The sequence below is a fragment of the Panonychus citri genome, unplaced genomic scaffold, assembly GCF_014898815.1.
Source record: "Panonychus citri isolate SS breed McGregor unplaced genomic scaffold, ASM1489881v1 Contig00116, whole genome shotgun sequence".
Taxonomy (NCBI): Eukaryota; Metazoa; Arthropoda; class Arachnida; order Trombidiformes; family Tetranychidae; genus Panonychus; species Panonychus citri.
The window spans coordinates 453,753-473,628 of NW_026515521.1; the positions used below are offsets into that span (position 1 = coordinate 453,753).

At 32.1% G+C, this 19,876-nt stretch overlaps 4 protein-coding genes and 1 pseudogene across 5 annotated transcripts; 3 read left to right on the top strand and 2 right to left on the bottom strand.

The window, feature by feature from the left end:
• Positions 1-1,783: 1,783 nt before the first annotated feature.
• Positions 1,784-4,224, top strand: LOC128390187 (uncharacterized). The gene is made up of 3 exons (XM_053349865.1): positions 1,784-1,795; positions 3,682-3,847; positions 3,948-4,224. Exons 1-3 carry the CDS (start codon positions 1,784-1,786, stop codon positions 4,115-4,117), a joined length of 348 nt encoding a protein of 115 aa, XP_053205840.1. The 3' UTR covers positions 4,118-4,224.
• LOC128390255 (60S acidic ribosomal protein P2-like) lies at positions 3,437-19,843 on the top strand. 2 transcript variants are annotated; one of them, XM_053349947.1, is made up of 3 exons: positions 3,437-3,584; positions 19,274-19,447; positions 19,548-19,843. In XM_053349947.1, the coding sequence occupies exons 2-3, from the start codon at positions 19,276-19,278 to the stop codon at positions 19,718-19,720; spliced, it is 345 nt and encodes a 114-aa protein (XP_053205922.1). In that variant the 5' UTR covers positions 3,437-3,584; positions 19,274-19,275; the 3' UTR covers positions 19,721-19,843. The 2 variants fall into 2 exon arrangements, with proteins under 2 accessions (XP_053205922.1, XP_053205921.1); XM_053349946.1 differs by lacking the exon at positions 3,437-3,584 and adding an exon at positions 19,034-19,177.
• On the bottom strand, positions 4,872-5,880 carry LOC128390249 (transmembrane protein 179-like). Its single transcript, XM_053349939.1, has 3 exons — positions 5,471-5,880; positions 5,185-5,404; positions 4,872-5,108 (listed from the first exon to the last, which is right to left on the bottom strand). The coding sequence occupies exons 1-3, from the start codon at positions 5,746-5,748 to the stop codon at positions 4,953-4,955; spliced, it is 654 nt and encodes a 217-aa protein (XP_053205914.1). The 5' UTR covers positions 5,749-5,880; the 3' UTR covers positions 4,872-4,952.
• LOC128390252 (elongation of very long chain fatty acids protein 1-like) lies at positions 13,062-16,734 on the top strand. Its single transcript, XM_053349942.1, has one exon. The coding sequence runs from the start codon at positions 15,762-15,764 to the stop codon at positions 16,221-16,223; it is 462 nt and encodes a 153-aa protein (XP_053205917.1). The 5' UTR covers positions 13,062-15,761; the 3' UTR covers positions 16,224-16,734.
• On the bottom strand, positions 16,775-18,943 carry LOC128390248 (transmembrane protein 179-like; annotated as a pseudogene).
• Positions 19,844-19,876: the final 33 nt, after the last annotated feature.

The following is a 19,876-nucleotide window of genomic DNA, read 5'->3' on the forward strand; positions in this document are numbered from 1 at the left end:
TCAACAATCAATTACTTAATTTGTTATTATATGACTCTTGATTCTCTGATCATAAAGTGACACATGAAGAAACAGAAAATCAGAGAAATGGGAAAAGGTAATTGGTCGAAATGAACTTTGAGGTTGAGTATTCAACTCTTGCGTCCTTCAACAATTGCCTTCTTCTTTCAAGGTCAAAAACCTTGTCAAAACCTCTTAATGACGTAGCAGCCCAATATCCTTGATCGATATTTGCAACAACATTCAATAATCCAACGTTTCTTTCAATTACTGGTGTTATAAACGAATGCCCTGGGTAATAATGGTAAGCTATGCTAATAACAGAGCACTCGATAGAGTATTGATACTTTAATGTCCAATTCAAAATGTGTTGCAATCGGTTGGTCAAGGTTCTTCGTAGTATATTCATAAAAACCTTGAATTGGAACGAGTCGATTTGATAAACCGATGAATGGAAAGTATGTTGACCAGAAAATGAACAAGAGTAAACCAAATTTACTCTTAATCAACAATAGAAACTTTTGGAGTCGAGATTGTTCAGTATTTCTATTTCAGTTCCATGTATCGAATATGATAAGTTATGAGCATTAATCTCTTGTCTGTTGAACAAAATAAATGAGAAAAGCTCTGTTGAGGCGAAAGTGTTCAAATCATACGTTGAATTCAATCTAATGAATGATGAGTTTGGTCAAGTTCTCTCATAATACAAGATAATGTTTTCATATAAACGTATCTTAATAATATCGAAATGCTTTTATTCTAATCTGTGTCTGCACAATATTCGAAGATCTCTTAGATTTTCCAAACAGTAGCCCACGATTGCTGACTTTCTTGGTAAGATATTCAGCGATAAAAACAGTGAATGCAAGAATATTAAGTGATACATGAAGATACAGAAAGTCAGAGAAATTAGAATCGTTAATTGGTCGAAATGAACTTTGAGGTTGAGTGTTCAGATTTTCGAGATGCCAACATTGTGAATATTGTTTTCTTATCAAAGGACCAAAAATCTTGCTAAAAGCTCGATCTGCAGTAGCAGTCCAATATCCTTGATCAATACTTGCGTATAAACATTTAATAATCCAACGTTTCTTATGAGGATTCTTGGTGTTATAAAAGATTGTCTTTTGCTCCTCATAATACAAACTTGTACTAGTATGGAAAAGAAAATCATTTTCTTTATTGTTTAATATCTTTACAGTACAGAATCGCAATAATACGTTTTGTACTAAATCGCTTGATTCAAAATGTGTTAGAATTGGTTTGCCAAGATTTTTTGCAACATATTCTTCAAAATCAGCATATTTCACAGGAACGAGTGAATTTGATAAACCAAATGATTCATTTGCTCGATACATACATATCAAGTTTATAAAAGCAGAACAATTGACTCTAGGGTGTGAATTTAGGTCAGACCATTTGTTGACTGGTGGTGGTCGAAGTGCTATCGAGTATTCAGTTGTGAACGATGCTGAAAATAAATGGAAAATGTAATGACCAGAAAATGAACAAGAGAAACAAGAGTAAACCAAATTTACTCTTAATAAGCAATAGAAACTGTCGGAGTCGAGATTGGTCAATATTTTCATTTTCATTTCCATTGGTCGAATATGATCTCATGAAATATATCACCAAGCCAAGAATAATCAACAACGAGATGAGAAGGTAAACAGAATAATCGATGATCTCAAATGAAGATAGAATTCCCTTGTTAATTGAAGGGACAGACGAGTTTGGATAGATACTCATGAAGACACAATAACTACTCATTACTACTGGACTCATGGATACATCGGTAATCCATAAATGAACTCTCTTATGAAGTTTTCTTTAAACATCAGGTCATAATTTTCCTGCGAAGAAGCTAAAACATAAAGTCGATTTTGACGGTTTGCCGTGAGAAAAATTTCTATTGGAATGTGGCCTAAAATATTGGATAAAACAAAGAATCTAGTTCTCTGGTAAGTCGAGGAATAGCTGTTTCAGCAGCCGTGAATAAAATTTTAAAAGGATCTTGAGTAAAGTTCATTTTCTATTCGAAGCTCGGAACGAACAAATTTAAAGTAAAACTTCGACGTGCAAATTAAAGAACAAGATGAAATGAACGAAATGGAATCATTCTAATTATAATTTCTTTTGTTCAATTTGAAAAAGTTTTGTTCTCTCAATGATTTTCTGGTAAAATTCATTTTCCATTGTATTGATTGAGTTACCATCTAAACCATTTCCTACTAATGAAAGAAGATCACCTAATGATTGAATTTATTATGATTGATTTTGATTTTCGCATGATCGATAATCTAAGTTTTGCACTAAATATCGAATTTCAGCTTCAATTCTAAATTAGATCTTCTCAACACTCGAAACTCTTCACGATTTTCTTCTAAATAAATAGTAGAATTTTACTCTTTGCTTTGGAAGTTAGATTTTCATTCCATAACAATATAATTAGATTATTAAATCTTTTTCACACAAAATGATAATGTTTTTCAATCGAATGGTTTTTGTCTGTTGAACAAATTAAATGAGAAAAGATCTGTTGAGGTGAAAGTGTTCAAATCATACGTTTAATTCAATCTAATGAATGATGAGTTGTTTACAATGAAGAAAATGGTCCAGAAATCGATGAACTATCACGATGAACGATGGTTGAAATGTCTTGAATTCCTTTCCGATCTATGGAAACAAGGTGGTTTACTTAATTGTCGATTAAATTGTGAGACATAAGCTTCATCTCGATCAGTGTATCGATCCTTGAATTCATTGCCCAATTGAGCGAGAAATGAAGAAGATTCTGATTGATACAGTTCATCATTTTGAAAAGAATCTGAAGACATCATGAAGAATCAAATGAAGGAATCACAATTAGAATGAAGCAATTGATTAAAATGATAATTAGCAGGAGGACCGTAGTAAAAGGCAAAAAAAAGGCAAAAAGAAGCAAAAAAGAGCTAAAAGACAAAAACACTTTTTAAATTCAATTTTTTTTACTTATATTTAATTTTTACGATTTGAAGATGAACTCAGGTCAGTATATGTGGTCAAAGCATCGATAAAAAATTAGATTTTTAGTTGAAATTGAATAAAAAAGTATTCATAAATTGACGTTCAAACTTCGCGCATCAAAAATCAGAAAAATTGAATTATTTTGAGATTTTGGTGATTATTGTTTTGTTTAAGTGTTATTATTGTCAATATTTCGTCAAAAATTCAGAATAAAATGTCCTGAGGCTCTTTCACTTCAATTCTACTTGATTGTGGAGAATTTTGGACCTTTTTTGCTCTTTTTGCCTTTTTTTGCTTCTTTTCGTCTTTTTGTCTTTTACCACGGTCCTTAGCAGGAAAAGATAAACATCAGCTGATTTTTTATTTTTCTTTTTAGTTTCTATTTAATCCACTAGATGGAATATGAGTGAATTCTAATTGAAGATATTAACTTAATATTATTAAGAGACGAACCCTCATTTCCTTCATTTCCGTTTCATGTGCAAATAATTTTCTTAGTTTTCAATTAATTTAATTTAATTTAATTTAATTATCTTTTTTTTGGTGAGTTCGAACAAGTTTCGTGGTCAAAACCTTAAGTAAGTAGTTTATTCTATTTGTTTGTATTTGTCTTCATCTTTCTCCTGTCAAGTGCTCATCTCATTTTGTATTTTGTTTTCTTTTTCTTTGTAATAGAAGCGTTACTTGAGTTACACTTTTGGCCACTCGGTGAAATTCAATCCTTCTATTGATGATATTTCTGGTATTTTATCATCTGTTGGTATTGAGGTTGACAAAGAACGAGCCACTAAGGTTATCGCTGAATTGAAAGGAAAAAATGTTGCTGAATTGATCGCTGCTGGTAAGTTGTAGTGATAGTTGTTGATACTTTGAAATGAGAAAGTAATTTTGTAGATCAAAAATTGATTAATTGGTTTTTTCTTCTATTCTTTTCTCTTTAGGTTCTACTAAACTTGCTTCAGTTCCTTCTGGAGGTGGAGGAGGTGGTGGTGCCGCTGCTCCATCCGGTGATGCTGCTAAAGGAGATTCACCAGCCAAAGAATCAAAGAAGAAGAAAGAAGAAGAAGAGGAAGAAGAAGATGACGACATGGGTTTCGGTCTATTCGATTGATCTCATCATTTACTTATCACTCAAAATTCTGTTTTTCTATTCATGAGAACGATAGTATTATTTATAAATATGATCGTTAGATAAACTATTGTTGATAAAAATTCAAACATCTATAACAAATTAACTTTATTTACTCTACTCAATTAACAAAAATTGTGATTGGACCGAAAATGAAAACATTTCTTGTCTTGAGAGAAATCATCTTTACCTCATCCTTGATCCATAATCAAGTAAACAAATCGATCAACAATCAATGCAAAAGTTATCCAATGTTAGTGTGAGATACAAGTGAACTAGTTAATAACTCATCTTGACAATGAAGATTAATATTCCTAATTAGATGTTTGGTCTTTCGATAAGTTTATCAAACTCTATTTCCCATTCTCTCGACTTACCCAATGAATTACCAAACATCAAATCGAAATATTGAGTTTTCCATCTTGCAGATGAAATAATTTCTCATAAGTTATAAACATTTAATACTTTAAATATATTTCGTACTATATAATTACATTTTTCGGTGGATGAACAAATTTATATAAAATTATGATAAAGATTAACTCGTTTACAGATAAGCTAATCTTATTAGAAAAATTAAGAATAGAAACATTTTCTATTAAATGAGAAGCTTTGAGAATCAATTTAAATTAAAGGTTCCAATGGATAATTGTGATAAAAATCAATGATGAAAGGTAATTTACAGGAAAAGTGATAGTTGGATCAACGCAACAATTGAAACAAATCAAAGGATTTTCAATGATCAACAATTTGATGGAAATGAGTTAATCCTCACAACCTATTTGACTGAAATCAAATTACTCTTTGATTGTTATTATTAAATATCTAAATTGTTGTAACCTTGAGAAGCGTAACGTTGACGATCTCTTGACATACTGATGATTAGATTTTCTCGTTCATGATAAATGGATAACTTTCGTCCAGCTAGAACCAATAGAAGAACCCAAGAAACGAACAATGTCCAAATACCAAACTAATAGAATAGAAAATGACAGAAAGAGAAAGGTGAAAATGGAGAGAATATTTTTACATGAGAATTGGAAATTTACCTGAACAGTTCCCATTTGAATAAAGAAATTGGTTGTGTTAATTTCTTGATTATCTTGAGTGATATGAAGAATTCCTTGTCCAGCTTCACATGAACTGAATCTCTGTGAAACTGAGCTACACCATCGGGAAAATCCACTGGTCACAAAAATAGCATCAAGAATGGTCAACCCAACGAATACAAAAGCAATAACAGTGTCCCAAAAGGCTGAAATGAAAGAACTGAAATAGAAAACAATCCAATTAATCTCCATTTCATTTAACCAATTGTCTGGTTCTCTTCCTTACCTGTCGACACCTTTTCTTAGGAAATGTGACATTCTGATTAATTGTGCTAAGGAAACTAGAACGATAGCTGCAGATAGAATTGCCGTGTAAGTACAATATCCACAAGAGGCCCATGTAGGTGAAATCTCCGTGTCAAGAAAACGCGAAGTATAAAGTAAACAATTTCCTTTGAAATTTTTCATATTTACAATCAACGGAATTAAAACACAAAAAGATAAAATAAACGAAACAAGATAACCCGCGATCTGAGTTAATAGAAGAACATTTCCAATGGCCATGATTGAATTGGTTTCTTCAATTAACCATCAAAAGAAAAACAATCAATTAAAACAACAAAAGCTCAATTCTAATTGTGAGAATATCAAATTAATCAAAACAGAAAAAAATGTAAACAAAAAATTCTATTTCTCATTATTGCCACTAGATGGAGATAGAATTTCATTTTGTTACTTTTCAAAAGAATTGAAAAATTAATGTTAATCATCATGAGACAATTTGTGATAATTAGTTAATTAGTTAAACATGTTCAATTGTTCATATCACTTTAATTACTTGGTATCCAATAGATTAGATCTCAGACTAGTTGAATCATCAGATTGTGACCTCATAATTGATAGAATGCCTTTTGGATTTAATTAAACACTGATTTACATTTCCAATGGTTTCAAATTCAAACAATTAGTGATAATCATCTAATCATTTGATTTTGTAATAAACAACAATAGTAATTAAACGTGTTGATTATTTAGCTTCTACTCATCGGCAATTATTTCAATTGTAAAATTAAAGAGTTGATTATGATGCTAATTGTTATGATCAAGATAGTGAATGAAAAAAGCGGCAATTATATAAATTGAATCAAAATTTTTCTTGGCAAAGTTTTGTTTTAATTAATTTTTTGTTTTTATTTGATTTAAATTGTTTCAATTATCAAACACAGAAAATGACATTACATAATTATCAAAGAAGATTATTACTTAATAATTTCTCATGAAAGTGGAAAGAAAAGTCAATTATTGTGAGATGATATAAAAAAATGACCAATGGTCAATAAAGAGATGAAAAAAGTATAACAAATCATGAGAGTTATTGAGATAAATACAAGAGGATTCCCATCGGTGGGTATTTATCAAGACATTTATGACCCCATAGAAGTTGATGATAACAATTAAGATGATGATGAGTACATTATTTGCTTCAGGTAATCAAAAGACAACGATGTCTAAGATGTTGAACCAGTGGAAAAACTTATGGCCACTCGAAATTGGGTCTTGGGTGTTCGTAATTTTCATAATCGAATTGAGAAAAGAATCTTGAACTTCGATGATCCCAATCTTGCCAAGGTTCGGCTGGTGGGTTCCTGTGAATGGTCAGAAAGGACAATGGAGATCGAACATTATGGACTAGAGCAGTTGAAGCCATCGAAATCGGAAGAACAGTGGTAATTATACCAGCGGGAATTATCCAGGAGTTTCGACGAACAACTCGAGCAATTGAAGCCATGATTAATCAGATGATTTCGATTAAGATGAATGGAAAAGGAAGACACAAATTAGAGGAAAGATTTTAAACTTTCAAATTGATTGAGATTACGAATTGAATGTTGATTGTAAAAAGTAAAGAGAAATTTGATTGTTATTGTTAGAAAATGGAATTAGAATTGATTGTTGATGTTTGTTGGTTGAATGTTCGAACTCGAATGGATTGATTTCTATTGTTGATCTCCTTTTTAAAGGAAAATCACTAACCCACCTCACTGAGGTTCTCACTTTCTCCTCAATGAATATCTGCTTTCGATCACGTACACATCCAGGCTTTCACTTTCTTCTCATCTCATCCTCTCTCTTTAGGTTAACTTTCTCTTTCTTTCTGTTTATCTTCTTCTCTCTTTTGGCCTTCAATCGAAAATCACGTGATGTAAACAAAACTTTTTTCTTTATATTTTTGTTTGTCTTCTAAAAGATTTTCTCATTACGTGATCATTTTACACCTTTGACTTGATCATTTTCCACAAATCAACATTAACTATCAACATTTCCATTGATTTTATCATCTTAATAGTCTCAACCTTTAACCTCACTGCTACTAATCTACTTCCTGGTCACTTGATCACCTTATCTCTCTTTGGTTATGGTTTACTATGGATTAAAATAGTAATGGGTTTACCTTCAAGGCGAAAATGTTACTTTTTTTCAACACAATTTGTTACTTTCAACCAACTCGTTTCCATTTCAATTCTTCTACCTTGATTCTCTTCAGAATTGATCGATTGTAAGTGCTACTAATTCACCTTCAATTTCTCTTTCACTGTAAATAATTATCTCCATATGTTCAAATATCAAAACAATAGATAAGTATCATAATTATATTCTCTCTCTTTCTCTCTTTTCACTTTCAAAAGAAAAGTTCTATTTCTTTTTTTCTTTCTTCTTCCTCTCTGTTACAGTTCATTCACCTTGATATTTTTCTCATTTTTATATTCACAGAGAAGAAGAAATCAAAACTCCTTCCCTTTCTTTTCTCTCTTTTCTCTCTTTTTCTCTCTTTCTAGTCTTTCTGGTTCCTTAACCAAAATTACGTGATCTTCATCATTCCTCTTCTAATATCATCCCCTAACCTTAAGTATCTCTTGCTCTCTCTATGACAAGGTCATCAAGGTTCTTTATTGCCAAAAATAGAATCTAAAATATACAAGGAAAATCTTTTCCATTGCTTTTCCATTCTAATTGCTATTAGTTTATTTTCCATTGATACTTTACCTTAATAACTTTTTCTAGGAAAAGTTGACCTAATTACCGAAAGAGGAGTAACAATTTGCATTGTGTAATAATTGTTTACGAAATGATAACCAATATGTTCAAGCATCTGATTATATGTTTACGTGATAAATTACTTTCACTATTTACTAATAACAAGTTTACTCTTTCCTTGCCTGTAAGTAATTAAATAAATGATCGGTTAGCCTTGGATGGTAAACAATAAGACAGGTAAACATGAAATCGATCACGTAGTCTTTTGTTTTTACTTTATAATCGTAACTGTTATTGTGAATCGAGTTGATTGTTCAATAAATATGGAAAATAAGTTAAAATTACAAATGTGATAAAATCACTTTGAGGCCAAATGAGGAGCCTCTGTTGTTTTTCATTGATCTTCGCTTACTTCAGTTGATAATTTACCTTCATTTTAATCAACAGTTTCGCAATAAGCATTGGTACCTCATTCTAAGCCTCAATTCAATTAAATGCTCATGGACGACGATTGTTAACTTTTACCGTTTTTCTATTTTCTTCCTCAATTGAATATTGATAACCAATTTTCAGGGAAATTTCACTAATCTGTTGAGAGATAAAAGTCTTGTAACTTTAGTGAGAACCGTTCGTTTCGTTTTAAAATAAAATCATTTGAAATTCTGAACGATGGCGACGCTTTAGATTCCGATTTAGAGAATTGAGTTTATTGATATTTGAATTCATAATCTCATACATGTAAATGTGAAGAAAATTTTATACTTTATAGTTTAATCTGTGAAATTTTTGCTTCGCTTAGATTGCTAACGATTTCCAAGTACCATTGGACCTCGATTGGTGAATTTCATGGTGAAATATTCTATAATAAAGACAATGAATGCAAGAATAATGAGTGATAAATAAAGATACATAAAATCAGAGAAGTTGGAAAAGGTAATTGGTCGATATGAACTTTGAGGTTGAGTATTCAGCTTTTCGTAGCGCCAGCATTGTGGAATCGTTCCAGCATTTGGACCAAAAACCATTTTGGCACTTCGATCAATAGAGGGAAACCAATATCCCTGTTCAATAATCGCATATGAACATTTGATGATCCAACGTTTCTTATATCGATTCGTGGTGTTAAAAAAAAGTGACGATTGCTGCTCATAATAGAGATTTGAACCAATATTGTAAATGAAATCGTTAGTCTTGTTGACTAGATTCTTTACAATACAGAACTCTTGTAAAAAGGGTGATATGAGGTCGTTAATCCCGAAGTGTAACACGATTGAATTATCAAGCGTTTTTGCGAAATATGGATGAAGGTCGTTCACACTGATGACAGTGAGTGGACTTGACGAGCCGAATGATTCATTTACTTGTTGAATGCATAAGTCTTGTGCTAAAATAGCGCCATTGACTCCGGGATGTGAATTTAGGTCAGACCATTTGTCCACTGGCGGTGGTCGAAGGGATATCGAGTATTCAGTCGTGAACGATGTTGAAAATAAATGGAAAATGTAGTGACCAGAAAATGAACAACAAAGAAACAAGAGTAAACCAAATTTACTCTTAATCAGCAATAGAAACTTTCGGAGTCGAGATTGGTCAATATTTCCATTTTCAGCTCCATGTATCGAATATGATCTCATGAAATATATCACCAAGCCAAACATAAACGATAGCGAGATGAGAAGATAAACGGAATAATCGATGATCTCAAATGCAGATAGAATTCCCTTGTTAATTGAAGGGGTGGTCGAGTTTGGATAGATACTCACGAAGACACAATAACTACTCTTTACCACTGGACCAATGACCACATTGGGCAATTCTTGCGGAAATCCACTTATAAATTGCTCAGGATATACCAGGTCATAATTGCCCGATAAAAAACGATAGTCAATGACGTTTGATGTTACAGGGACAAATGAAAATTCTATCGCAAAAGTGTTTAGAATATTAGATAACATGGCGAAATGAAGTCTCTCCGTTATTTCAGATGTATTGTGACGAACGAAGAGAACTCTGAAAGGATCGTGAGTGAAGTTCATTTCTATTCTGACTCACGATTGGAAATGAATGTCCATTCTATTGAGGGTTTTGTTAACTTTGAAAATTTTTCGAAAAGTTAATTTGTTTCTCTTTAGATTATGTATTTGGGACATTAGTACATTTTAAATCTATTATCATAATCGAATTGTCATCTAACACTTTTTTCATTTCACATTAATGAAAGAAAAACACCAAATGAATGAAATGCTTTTACTCGGATTAATTTTAAATTGTCTTATTATGATCGATAATTTTACAATTGTGAACCTTTTTCGAATTATCAAAAAAAACTTTATTCTAATGTAATAAGTTTATTAAACGCTCGAGGCTTGCGAAACTCCTTTAAAATTTATATCGATGGTTTCACAACATTGTCATTAAATAAACAGACTGTTCTATGAAAGTGAAAGGATGAAAGTGTAGCGAAAATGGAGTCAATTAAGAAAATGGTCCAGTAAGTTATGAACATATCATGATGGTGAAATGTCTTGAATTCTTATACAATCAATGGAAACAAGGTCATCTACTTAATTCTCCATCAAAACCATAACTTACGCTCGGTGCTTACAATTACCTGAAGGATCCAAATTACGAGTATCATTTTAAATTTGATTCAAGAGATTGGAAAATCTTGGAGCAATTAGATTCCGGTGGAGTTGGTGAATTAGAGAATTGTGAAAATAATACTTCTTTATACAGTAGTTTATATTTCAGTTGTAAACTGTATGCTGTCTATTGAAATAAATCGAGACGGGATCATTTAGAGTCGTTTAATCATCCAATTTTTGTGAATAAAAAAACACCGAACCGAAATGAGAAGAAAATTTTCGATTATTCAAATTTTAAGTTTTTAATTGATAGAATTTCTGCTAAAATTAGCTAGTTAAAGGTTTTAAGTGACAAAGGATTAGAAAAATTTTATTCTTTAACTTTTAATCTCTGAAACTGTTGCTCCATTCAGCTTGCTAACGATTCCCAACACATCAATTCTTGAATTTCGTGGTAAAATATTCAATGATAAAAACAAAAAATACAAGAATATTAAGTGATAAATAAAGATACAGAAAATCAGAGAAATTGGAAAAGGTAATTGGTCGATATGAACTTTGAGGTTGAGTATTCAGCTTTTCGGAGCGCCAACATTGTGGAAATTGCGTTCTCGCATTTGGACCATAAACCATCTTGGCACTTCGCTCAATAGAGGGAAACAAATATCCTTGCTCAACAATTGCATATGAACATTTGATGATCCAAAGTGCCTTATATCGATTTGTGGTGTTAAAAAAGAATGACAATTGTCGTTCATAATAGAGATTTGAACCAATATTGTAAATAAAATCGTTAGTCTTGTTGGCTAGATTCTTTACAATACAGAACTCTGCTAAAAATGGTGATATGATGTCGTTCATCTCGAAATGTAACACGATTGACTTATCAAGCGTTTTAGGAAAATATTCATAAAAGTCTTCAGTGGTGACGACAGTGAGTGGACTTGACGAGCCGAATGATTCATTTACTTGTCGAATACATAAGTTTTGTGCGAAAATAGAACAATTGACTCCGGGATGTGAATTTAGATCAGACCATTTGTCCACTGGTGTTGGTCGAAGGGATATCGAGTATTCAGTCGTGAACGATGTTGAAAATAAATGGAAAATGTAATGACCAGAAAATGAACAACAAAGAAACAACAGTAAACCAGATTTACTCTTAATTAGCAATAGAAACTTTCGGAGTCGAGATTGGTCAATATTTCCATTTTCAGCTCCATGTATCGAATATGATCTCATGAAATATATCACCAAGCCAAGAATGAACAACAACGAGATGAGAAGATAAACAGAATAATCGATGATTTCGAATGCAGATAGAATTCCCTTGTTAATTGAAGGGACAGACGAGTTTGGATAGATACTCACGAAGACACAATAACTACTCTTTACCACTGGACCAATGGATACATTTGGCAATGTTTGCGGGAATCCGCCTATAGATTGCTCAGGATATACCAGGTCATAATTGCCCGATAAAAAACGATAGTCAAATGTTACAGGGATAAATGAAAATTCTATCGCAAAAGTGTTTAGAATATTAGATAAAATGGCGAAATGAAGTCTTCCCGTTAGTTCAGATGCATTGTGACGAACCAAGAGAACTCTGAAAGGATCTTGAGTGAAGTTCATTTCTATTCTGACTTACGATTGGAAATGAATGTCCATTCTATTGAGGGTTTTGTTAACTTTGAAAATTTTTCGAAAAGTTAATTTGTTTCTCTTTAGATTATGTATTTGGGACATTAGTACATTTTAAATCTATTATTATAATCGAGTTGTCATCTAACATTTTATTCATTTTACAACAATGAAAGAAAAACACCAAATGAATGAAATGCTTTTACTTGGATTAGTTTTAAATTGTCTTATTATGATCGATAATTTTACAATTGTCAACCTTTTTCGAATTATCAAAAAAAAAACTTTATTCTAATGTGATAAGTTTATTAAACGCTCATTTGGTTCATCGAGTTCTCATTTGGTTTAGTCAATCCAATAGATGTCACACTTTTCATGATGAGTTTTCATTGACTTTCTTAAGTTCTCAATTCATTTGGTCAAGTTTTCGATGAGTTTAGTCAATTAGCCTTCACGTTGAGTAAAAAATTAAACCTCTTCATTTAAATTCATTTTCAATTATTTTTTTAATTTTTTGAGATTCGATCAATTTTTTAATATGATTAATTTCATCTCTTCTCCAAGGTATTTGCATCTTTTTTCTTTATGCACCATATTCAAAAATTGATCGAGTCCCAAAAATAAACATCGAAGATTTTTCCTGAAAGGATTAGAAAAATTTTATTCTTTAACTTTTAATCTCTGAAACTATTGCTCCATTCAGCTTGCTAACGATTTCCAAACACCAACGGACCTCTTTTTTTAATTTCGTGGTAAAATATTCAATGATAAAAACAATAAATGCAAGAATATTAAGTGATACATGAAGATACAGAAAGTCAGAGAAATTAGAATCGTTAATTGGTCGAAATGAACTTTGAGGTTGAGTGTTCAGCTTTTCGAAACGCAAACATTGTGGAAATAGGTTTCTTAGTATTGGACCAAAAACCTTGTCGACACTTTTTAATATCGTGAATGGCCAATATCCTTGCTCAATACTTGCGTATGAACATTTAATTATCCAACGACTCTTATAAAGATTCGAGCTATTATAAAAGATTGCCCTTAACTCCTCGTAATAGAAACTTGTACCAGTATGGAAAAGAAAATTGTTTTTTCTATTTTTTAATGAATTTACAGTACAGAATAGCTTTAATATACTTTGTAGAAAATCGCTTGATCCAAAATTTGTTAGAATTGGTTTGCCAATATTATTTGCAATATATTTATTAAAATCCTTGAATTTCAAAGGAACGAGTGAATTTGATAAACCAAATGATTCATTTGCTCGATCCATACATATCATGTTTATAAAAGCAGAACAATTGCTTCCGGGATTCGAGCTTAGGTCAGGCCATTTGTTGACTGGTGGTGGTCGAAGGGATATCGAGTATTGAGTTGTGAACGATGTTGAAAATAGATGGAAAATGTAATGACCAGAAAATGAACAACAAAGAAGCAACAGTAAACCAGATTTACTCTTAATCAGCAATAGAAACTTTTGGAGTCGAGATTGGTCAATATTTTCATTTTCAGCTCCATGTATCGAATATGATCTCATGAAATATATCATCAAGCCAAGAATAATCAACAACGAGATTAACAGGTAAACGGAATAATCGATGATCTCAAATGCAGATAGAATTCCCTTGTTGATTGAAGGGACAGATGAGTTTGGATAGAAATTCATGAAGAAACAATAGCTACTCATTACTACTGGACTCATGGATATATTTGGTAATCCATAAATGAAGTCTCTTATGAGGTTTTCTTTAAAAATCAGGTCATAATTTCCCTGTGAAAAAAACAAAACATCAGGTTGATTTGCATGGCTTTCCGGGCGAACTGAAATCTGTATTGGAATGTTGCCTAAAATATTGGATAAAAACTCTGAGTGAGCTGATTGAATTAGCTGAGGAAAAGTTCCTTCAACAACCACGTATAAAATTTTAAAAGGATCTTGAGTAAAGTTCATTTTCGATTGGAACATCAGAATAGACAAACTTGAGGTGAAACTTTAACGAACAAAGTAAAGAACAAAATGAAATGAACAAATTGGAATCATTTCAATCATAATCTTGAAGTGTTCTTGTTTCTCTCTTAATGATTTTCTGGTAAAATTCAATTTCCATTATATTGATTGAATTACCATTTAAACCATATTCATTTCCTACTAATAAAAGAAGAGCACCTAATGATTGAATTTGTTATGATTGATTTTTGATTTTCGCATGATCGATAATCTAAGTTTTGCTGTAAATATCGAATTTCGAAAAGCTTCAATTCTAAATTAGGTCTTCTCAACACTCGAAACTCTTCACGATTTTACTTCCAAGCAAAGATTAGAGTTTTTACTCTTTGCTTTGACAGTTAGATTTCCATTTCATAACAATATCATTAGATTATCAAATCTTTTCTCTACAAAATGATAATGATTTTCAATCGAATTGCGTTTGTTTGTTGAACAAAATAAACGAGAAAAGAATCGTTGATGTGAAAGTTTTCATGTTGAGCATTTATAAAAATGATCGTTAAATCAACTATTGTTGATAGAAATTCAAACATCTATAACAAATCAACTTCGTTTATATTCCCTCGTCAATAACAATCCAATTCAAGATCATAACGACATGTAAGACAATTTACTAATTTCTAAAAAGTTACATGAGAATATAATTGTCATTCGTTTAGACAATTAGCTTAATTTCGCGTTTTCAATTATGTCTCGTCACTAGTTGTTCATCTCAATCTTTATATCATTGAAATAATTTCCCAATTCCAAATTAATTGTTAATTAAAATCCTTTTACTTTCCAATTGTTTATAATATAATTTATAAATAATTGCCACGTGAGACTAACAACCAACAATTAGAGTTATTAACTTTTACCAACCAAACTTGACCAATGAACTGAGTCAACACGTCAAAAGATAATCTAATGATATTATTAAGTAACTGTGATTTTTACAATTCAGTTAATCAACGATAAACAATTGAATTAACATTTTCCTGTAATCAGTAATTCAATAACTCATAATCATCATCATAATTAACAATAAACTCCCGTCTTGATGATGACGATAATCAAAGAAGGTGAAAGGAAAACTTTTCACTTTCCAGTCTTGATTGTAATCAACTGATTATTGTTGTTAATTGATTAACTCGACTGACAATTGGGATCATCACATTTAAATTAGTGTTAATCACTTTGATACTTGACTGTTTTATGATTGTTGAATTGTTGTTCATTGGACAAACTTACACAAGTGACCATTGAGTAAATTTGACTTAATCGATTGTTAATTTAGTGAATCCATAATTAGTTAATCAACAATGTCTCTAGTCAATTATTACTATCAATTTTATGAGAAATTGTTCTGGGGCGATCTCAAAGTGACCAGAGCTCAAGACTTTTTCCTGGTCAATAGTAGTTGGGGATTACCGTTCATTTTGGTCATTCAATTGACTTTTGTTATGTTCCTTGGACCCAAATGGATGTCAACTCGTAAACCATTTGACCTGCGACCTCTTCTAATTGTGATAAATGGCCTTCACTTTGGTGCTTATGGCTGTGGTATTCTGGTCATTGGATATGGAATTAGTTTAGGCCGTGATTCTTGGGCTTGTACGGCAAAACCATCGGACGATTTTCGTGATGATGTTATGCTACGAATCGCTTATGCCCTTTTCTGCATGAGAATTTTAGAATTGACCACACCCGTTATCATGGTTCTTCGAGGTAAATCAGGCCAATCGCCGATCGCCAATTCCTCTACAATGGATTCTACATCTTAATCATTTACCATTGCATGAATCGCTACTACAAAGATATGGTTTATCTTTATCCTTATACCGACGCGATGAAGATCACATTGAGATCGGGCTACTATTCACTCACCTCACCAGGACCTGATTTCCGTCGGTTCCATTGGCCTAAACACTACGTGACCATATTTTCACTAATTGTCGCTCTTTTCAACGTTTATCACCTAATCTACTTGATCGCCAATAATTGTGACGGACCGAAAGTGTTAATGTTTTCATTTCTAACTCTTGCCTTGGGCGAAATCATCTTTTACCTCATCAAACTTAGTCCACAATCAGGTAAACAAATCGACCAACAATCAATACAAAAGTCGTCCAACAAATTGCAATAGCTGATTGTTAACTCATCTCGAAGCTCTAATTGATCCGAACAATCAAGAAGCAACAACAACTGTAATCGTTCAAGTGGTCGAAGTTCCAAAAATAAAAGAAAACCGATCACGCTGATGATCAGAATTCAATCAAGAATATCGTTTCAATTGCTTCTTGTTGATAGTAATTATTGAATCTCGATAATTAGATTAAATTGAACAAAAAAGTTTAATCTTTTTAAATAAATACAAGATAAATATCTGTTAGGACGAATTGGTGTAAACAAGCCATTTTTGTCTATTTTTGGCGCAAACCTTTCCAACGGTCAGATGTGTAAAAATCCATCAACTTTCACCGAATAGATTATAAAGATTAACATTTTTTCTGCGATTTAGGTAACGTCATGGTGAAAAAATCTTTCCGGGTAATCAAATACGCATATATTAAGTCGGAGAGATTCATGTCTTCTTTTGACAAATCGAGAAACGGATCATCTCATTATGAGTGAAACTGATTAGGGTTTAAAGAGGGAGAGACGAAGATTAAGGTGGATTTTGTGGTGGTGGTTTTCGCTTGATATTATGAAACAAGAGGGAGAAAGAGTCTCCAAATAATTTAAATTGGCTTCTAAAGTGAGAAAGAAGGAGAGAGAGAGAGAGAGAGATGGAGAGAGGTAGGAAGAGAAGGAAAAATATGAAAACAACAATTTTTTGTACCTCAACAGTTAATACGGATCCCATGAAAGAATATCTGTTCAGTTTTTTGACACACTCTTCAGCCTCCTCAGACTTGTTCATATGCTTTTAAACATCAATGGAAAATGATGATCACCATGATGATGTAGATGATAAAAGTAGCAACGGGGTTCAGTAGGTTCAGTAATTGGGATGATATGATTATTTTTTCCAAAAAAACAGGCGTGACATTTGCAAGAGAGAAATAATTGAGAAGAGAGATAATTGTGAAATCTGACAAATTGTCATTACGATACTTACCACAAATCCATATCTACCGACTACATCACATTCTTTTACTTGTCCATACTTTCTGAACAAATCTTCGAGTTGATTTGATGTACAGTTATCAGGTAAACGTCCGACGAAAAGTTTTGTTCTCTGAAAAATTATGGAGAAAAACAAAGGTGTGAATGGATATATGGATGAGATAATCCAAAGAGATTAATAGAGGCCAAGATTGAAAGGGTTTAGAACAGTTTAACATACTGGGACATAGAGATGATCATTATTGTTGTTGTTGGTGTTTTGATTTGGTAAAGATTGTTCGGTGGTTTGAGATGAGAATGGAGATGACAAGGAAGATGAAGACGAAGTTGATGATGATGAGGATAATGATAATTGAGATGGTTGTTGTTGATGAGATAATTGTTCTCTTAGTAATTACTCTTTGATTGTTATTATTAAATATCTAAATTGTTGTAACCTTGAGAAGCGTAACGTTGACGATCTCTTGACATACTGATGATTAGATTTTCTCGTTCATGATAAATGGATAACTTTCGTCCAGCCAGAACCAATAGAAGAACCCAAGAAACGAACAATGTCCAAATACCAAACTAGAAAAGAAGATGACAGAAAGAGAAAGGTGAAAATAGAGAGAATATTTTTACAGGAGAATTGGAAATTTACCTGAACAGTTCCAATTGAATAAAGAAATTGGTTGTGTTAATTTCTTGATTATCTTGAGTGATATGAAGAATTCCTTGTCCAGCTTCACATGAACTGAATCTCTGTGAAACTGAGCTACACCATCGGGAAAATCCACTGGTCACAAAAATAGCATCAAGAATGGTCAACCCAACGAATAGAAAAGCAATAACAGTGTCCCAAAAGGCTGAAATGAAAGAGCTGAAAGACAAAACAATCCAATTAATCTTCATTTCATTTAACCAATTGTCTGGTTCTCTTCTTGCCTGTCAACACCTTTCCTTAGGAAATGTGACATTCTGATTAATTGTTCTAAGGAAACTAGAACGATAGCTGCAGATAGAATTGCCGTGTAAGTACAATATCCACAAGAGGCCCATGTAGGCACGAAATCTCCGGTGTCAAGAAAAACTCCCGAACTATAAAGTAAACAATTTCCTTTGAAATTTTTCATATTTACAATCAACGGAATTAAAACACAAAAAGATAAAATAAACGAAACAAGATAACCCGCGATCTGAGTTAATAGAAGAACATTTCCAATGGCCATGATTGAATTGGTTTCTTCAATTAACCATCAAAAGAAAAACAATCGGTAAGTGTGTTGAATAACCATTGGCTCCACCTCCAACCATTAACGCTCATCTTACCAAACAATCAATTAAAACAACAAAAGGTAAATTAGAATGAAGCAATTGATTAAAAGGATAATTAGCAGGAAAAGAGTAAAACATCAGCTGATTTTTTATTTTTCTTTTTAGTTTCTAATTAATCCACTAGATGGAATATGAGTGAATTCTAATTGATGATATTAAGAGACGAACCCTCATTTCCTTCATTTCCGTTTCATGTGAATTAATTTCTTAGTTTTCATTTAATTTAAACTAATTCAATTTAATTATCTTTTTTTTTGGTGAGTTCGAACAAGTTTCGTGGTCAAAACCTTAAGTAAGTAGTTTATTCTATTTGTTTGTATTGTCTTCATCTTTCTCTTGTCAAGTGCTCATCTCATTTTGTATTTTGTTTTCTTTTTCTTTGTAATAGAAATGCGTTACTTGAGTGCTTACCTTTTGGCCACTCTCGGTGGAAATTCCAATCCTTCTATTGATGATATTTCTGGTATTTTATCATCTGTTGGTATTGAGGTTGACAAAGAACGAGCCACTAAGGTTATCGCTGAATTGAAAGGAAAAAATGTCGCTGAATTGATCGCTGCTGGTAAGTTGTAGTGATAGTTGTTGATACTTTGAAATGAGAAAGTAATTTTGTAGATCAAAAATTGATTAATTGGTTTTTTCTTCTATTCTTTTCTCTTTAGGTTCTACTAAACTTGCTTCAGTTCCTTCTGGAGGTGGAGGAAGTGGTGGTGCCGCTGCTCCATCCGGTGATGCTGCTAAAGGAGATTCACCAGCCAAAGAATCAAAGAAAGAAGAAAAGAAAGAAGAAGAGGAAGAAGAAGATGACGACATGGGTTTCGGTCTATTCGATTGATCTCATCATTTACTTATCACTCAAAATTCTGTTTTTCTATTCCAATATCCAGTTTGGACATAGAAACGATTGATTATTTATAAAAATGATCGTTTAATAAACTATTATTGATAAAAATTCAAACATCTATAACAAATCATTGCTAATTACTCAAAA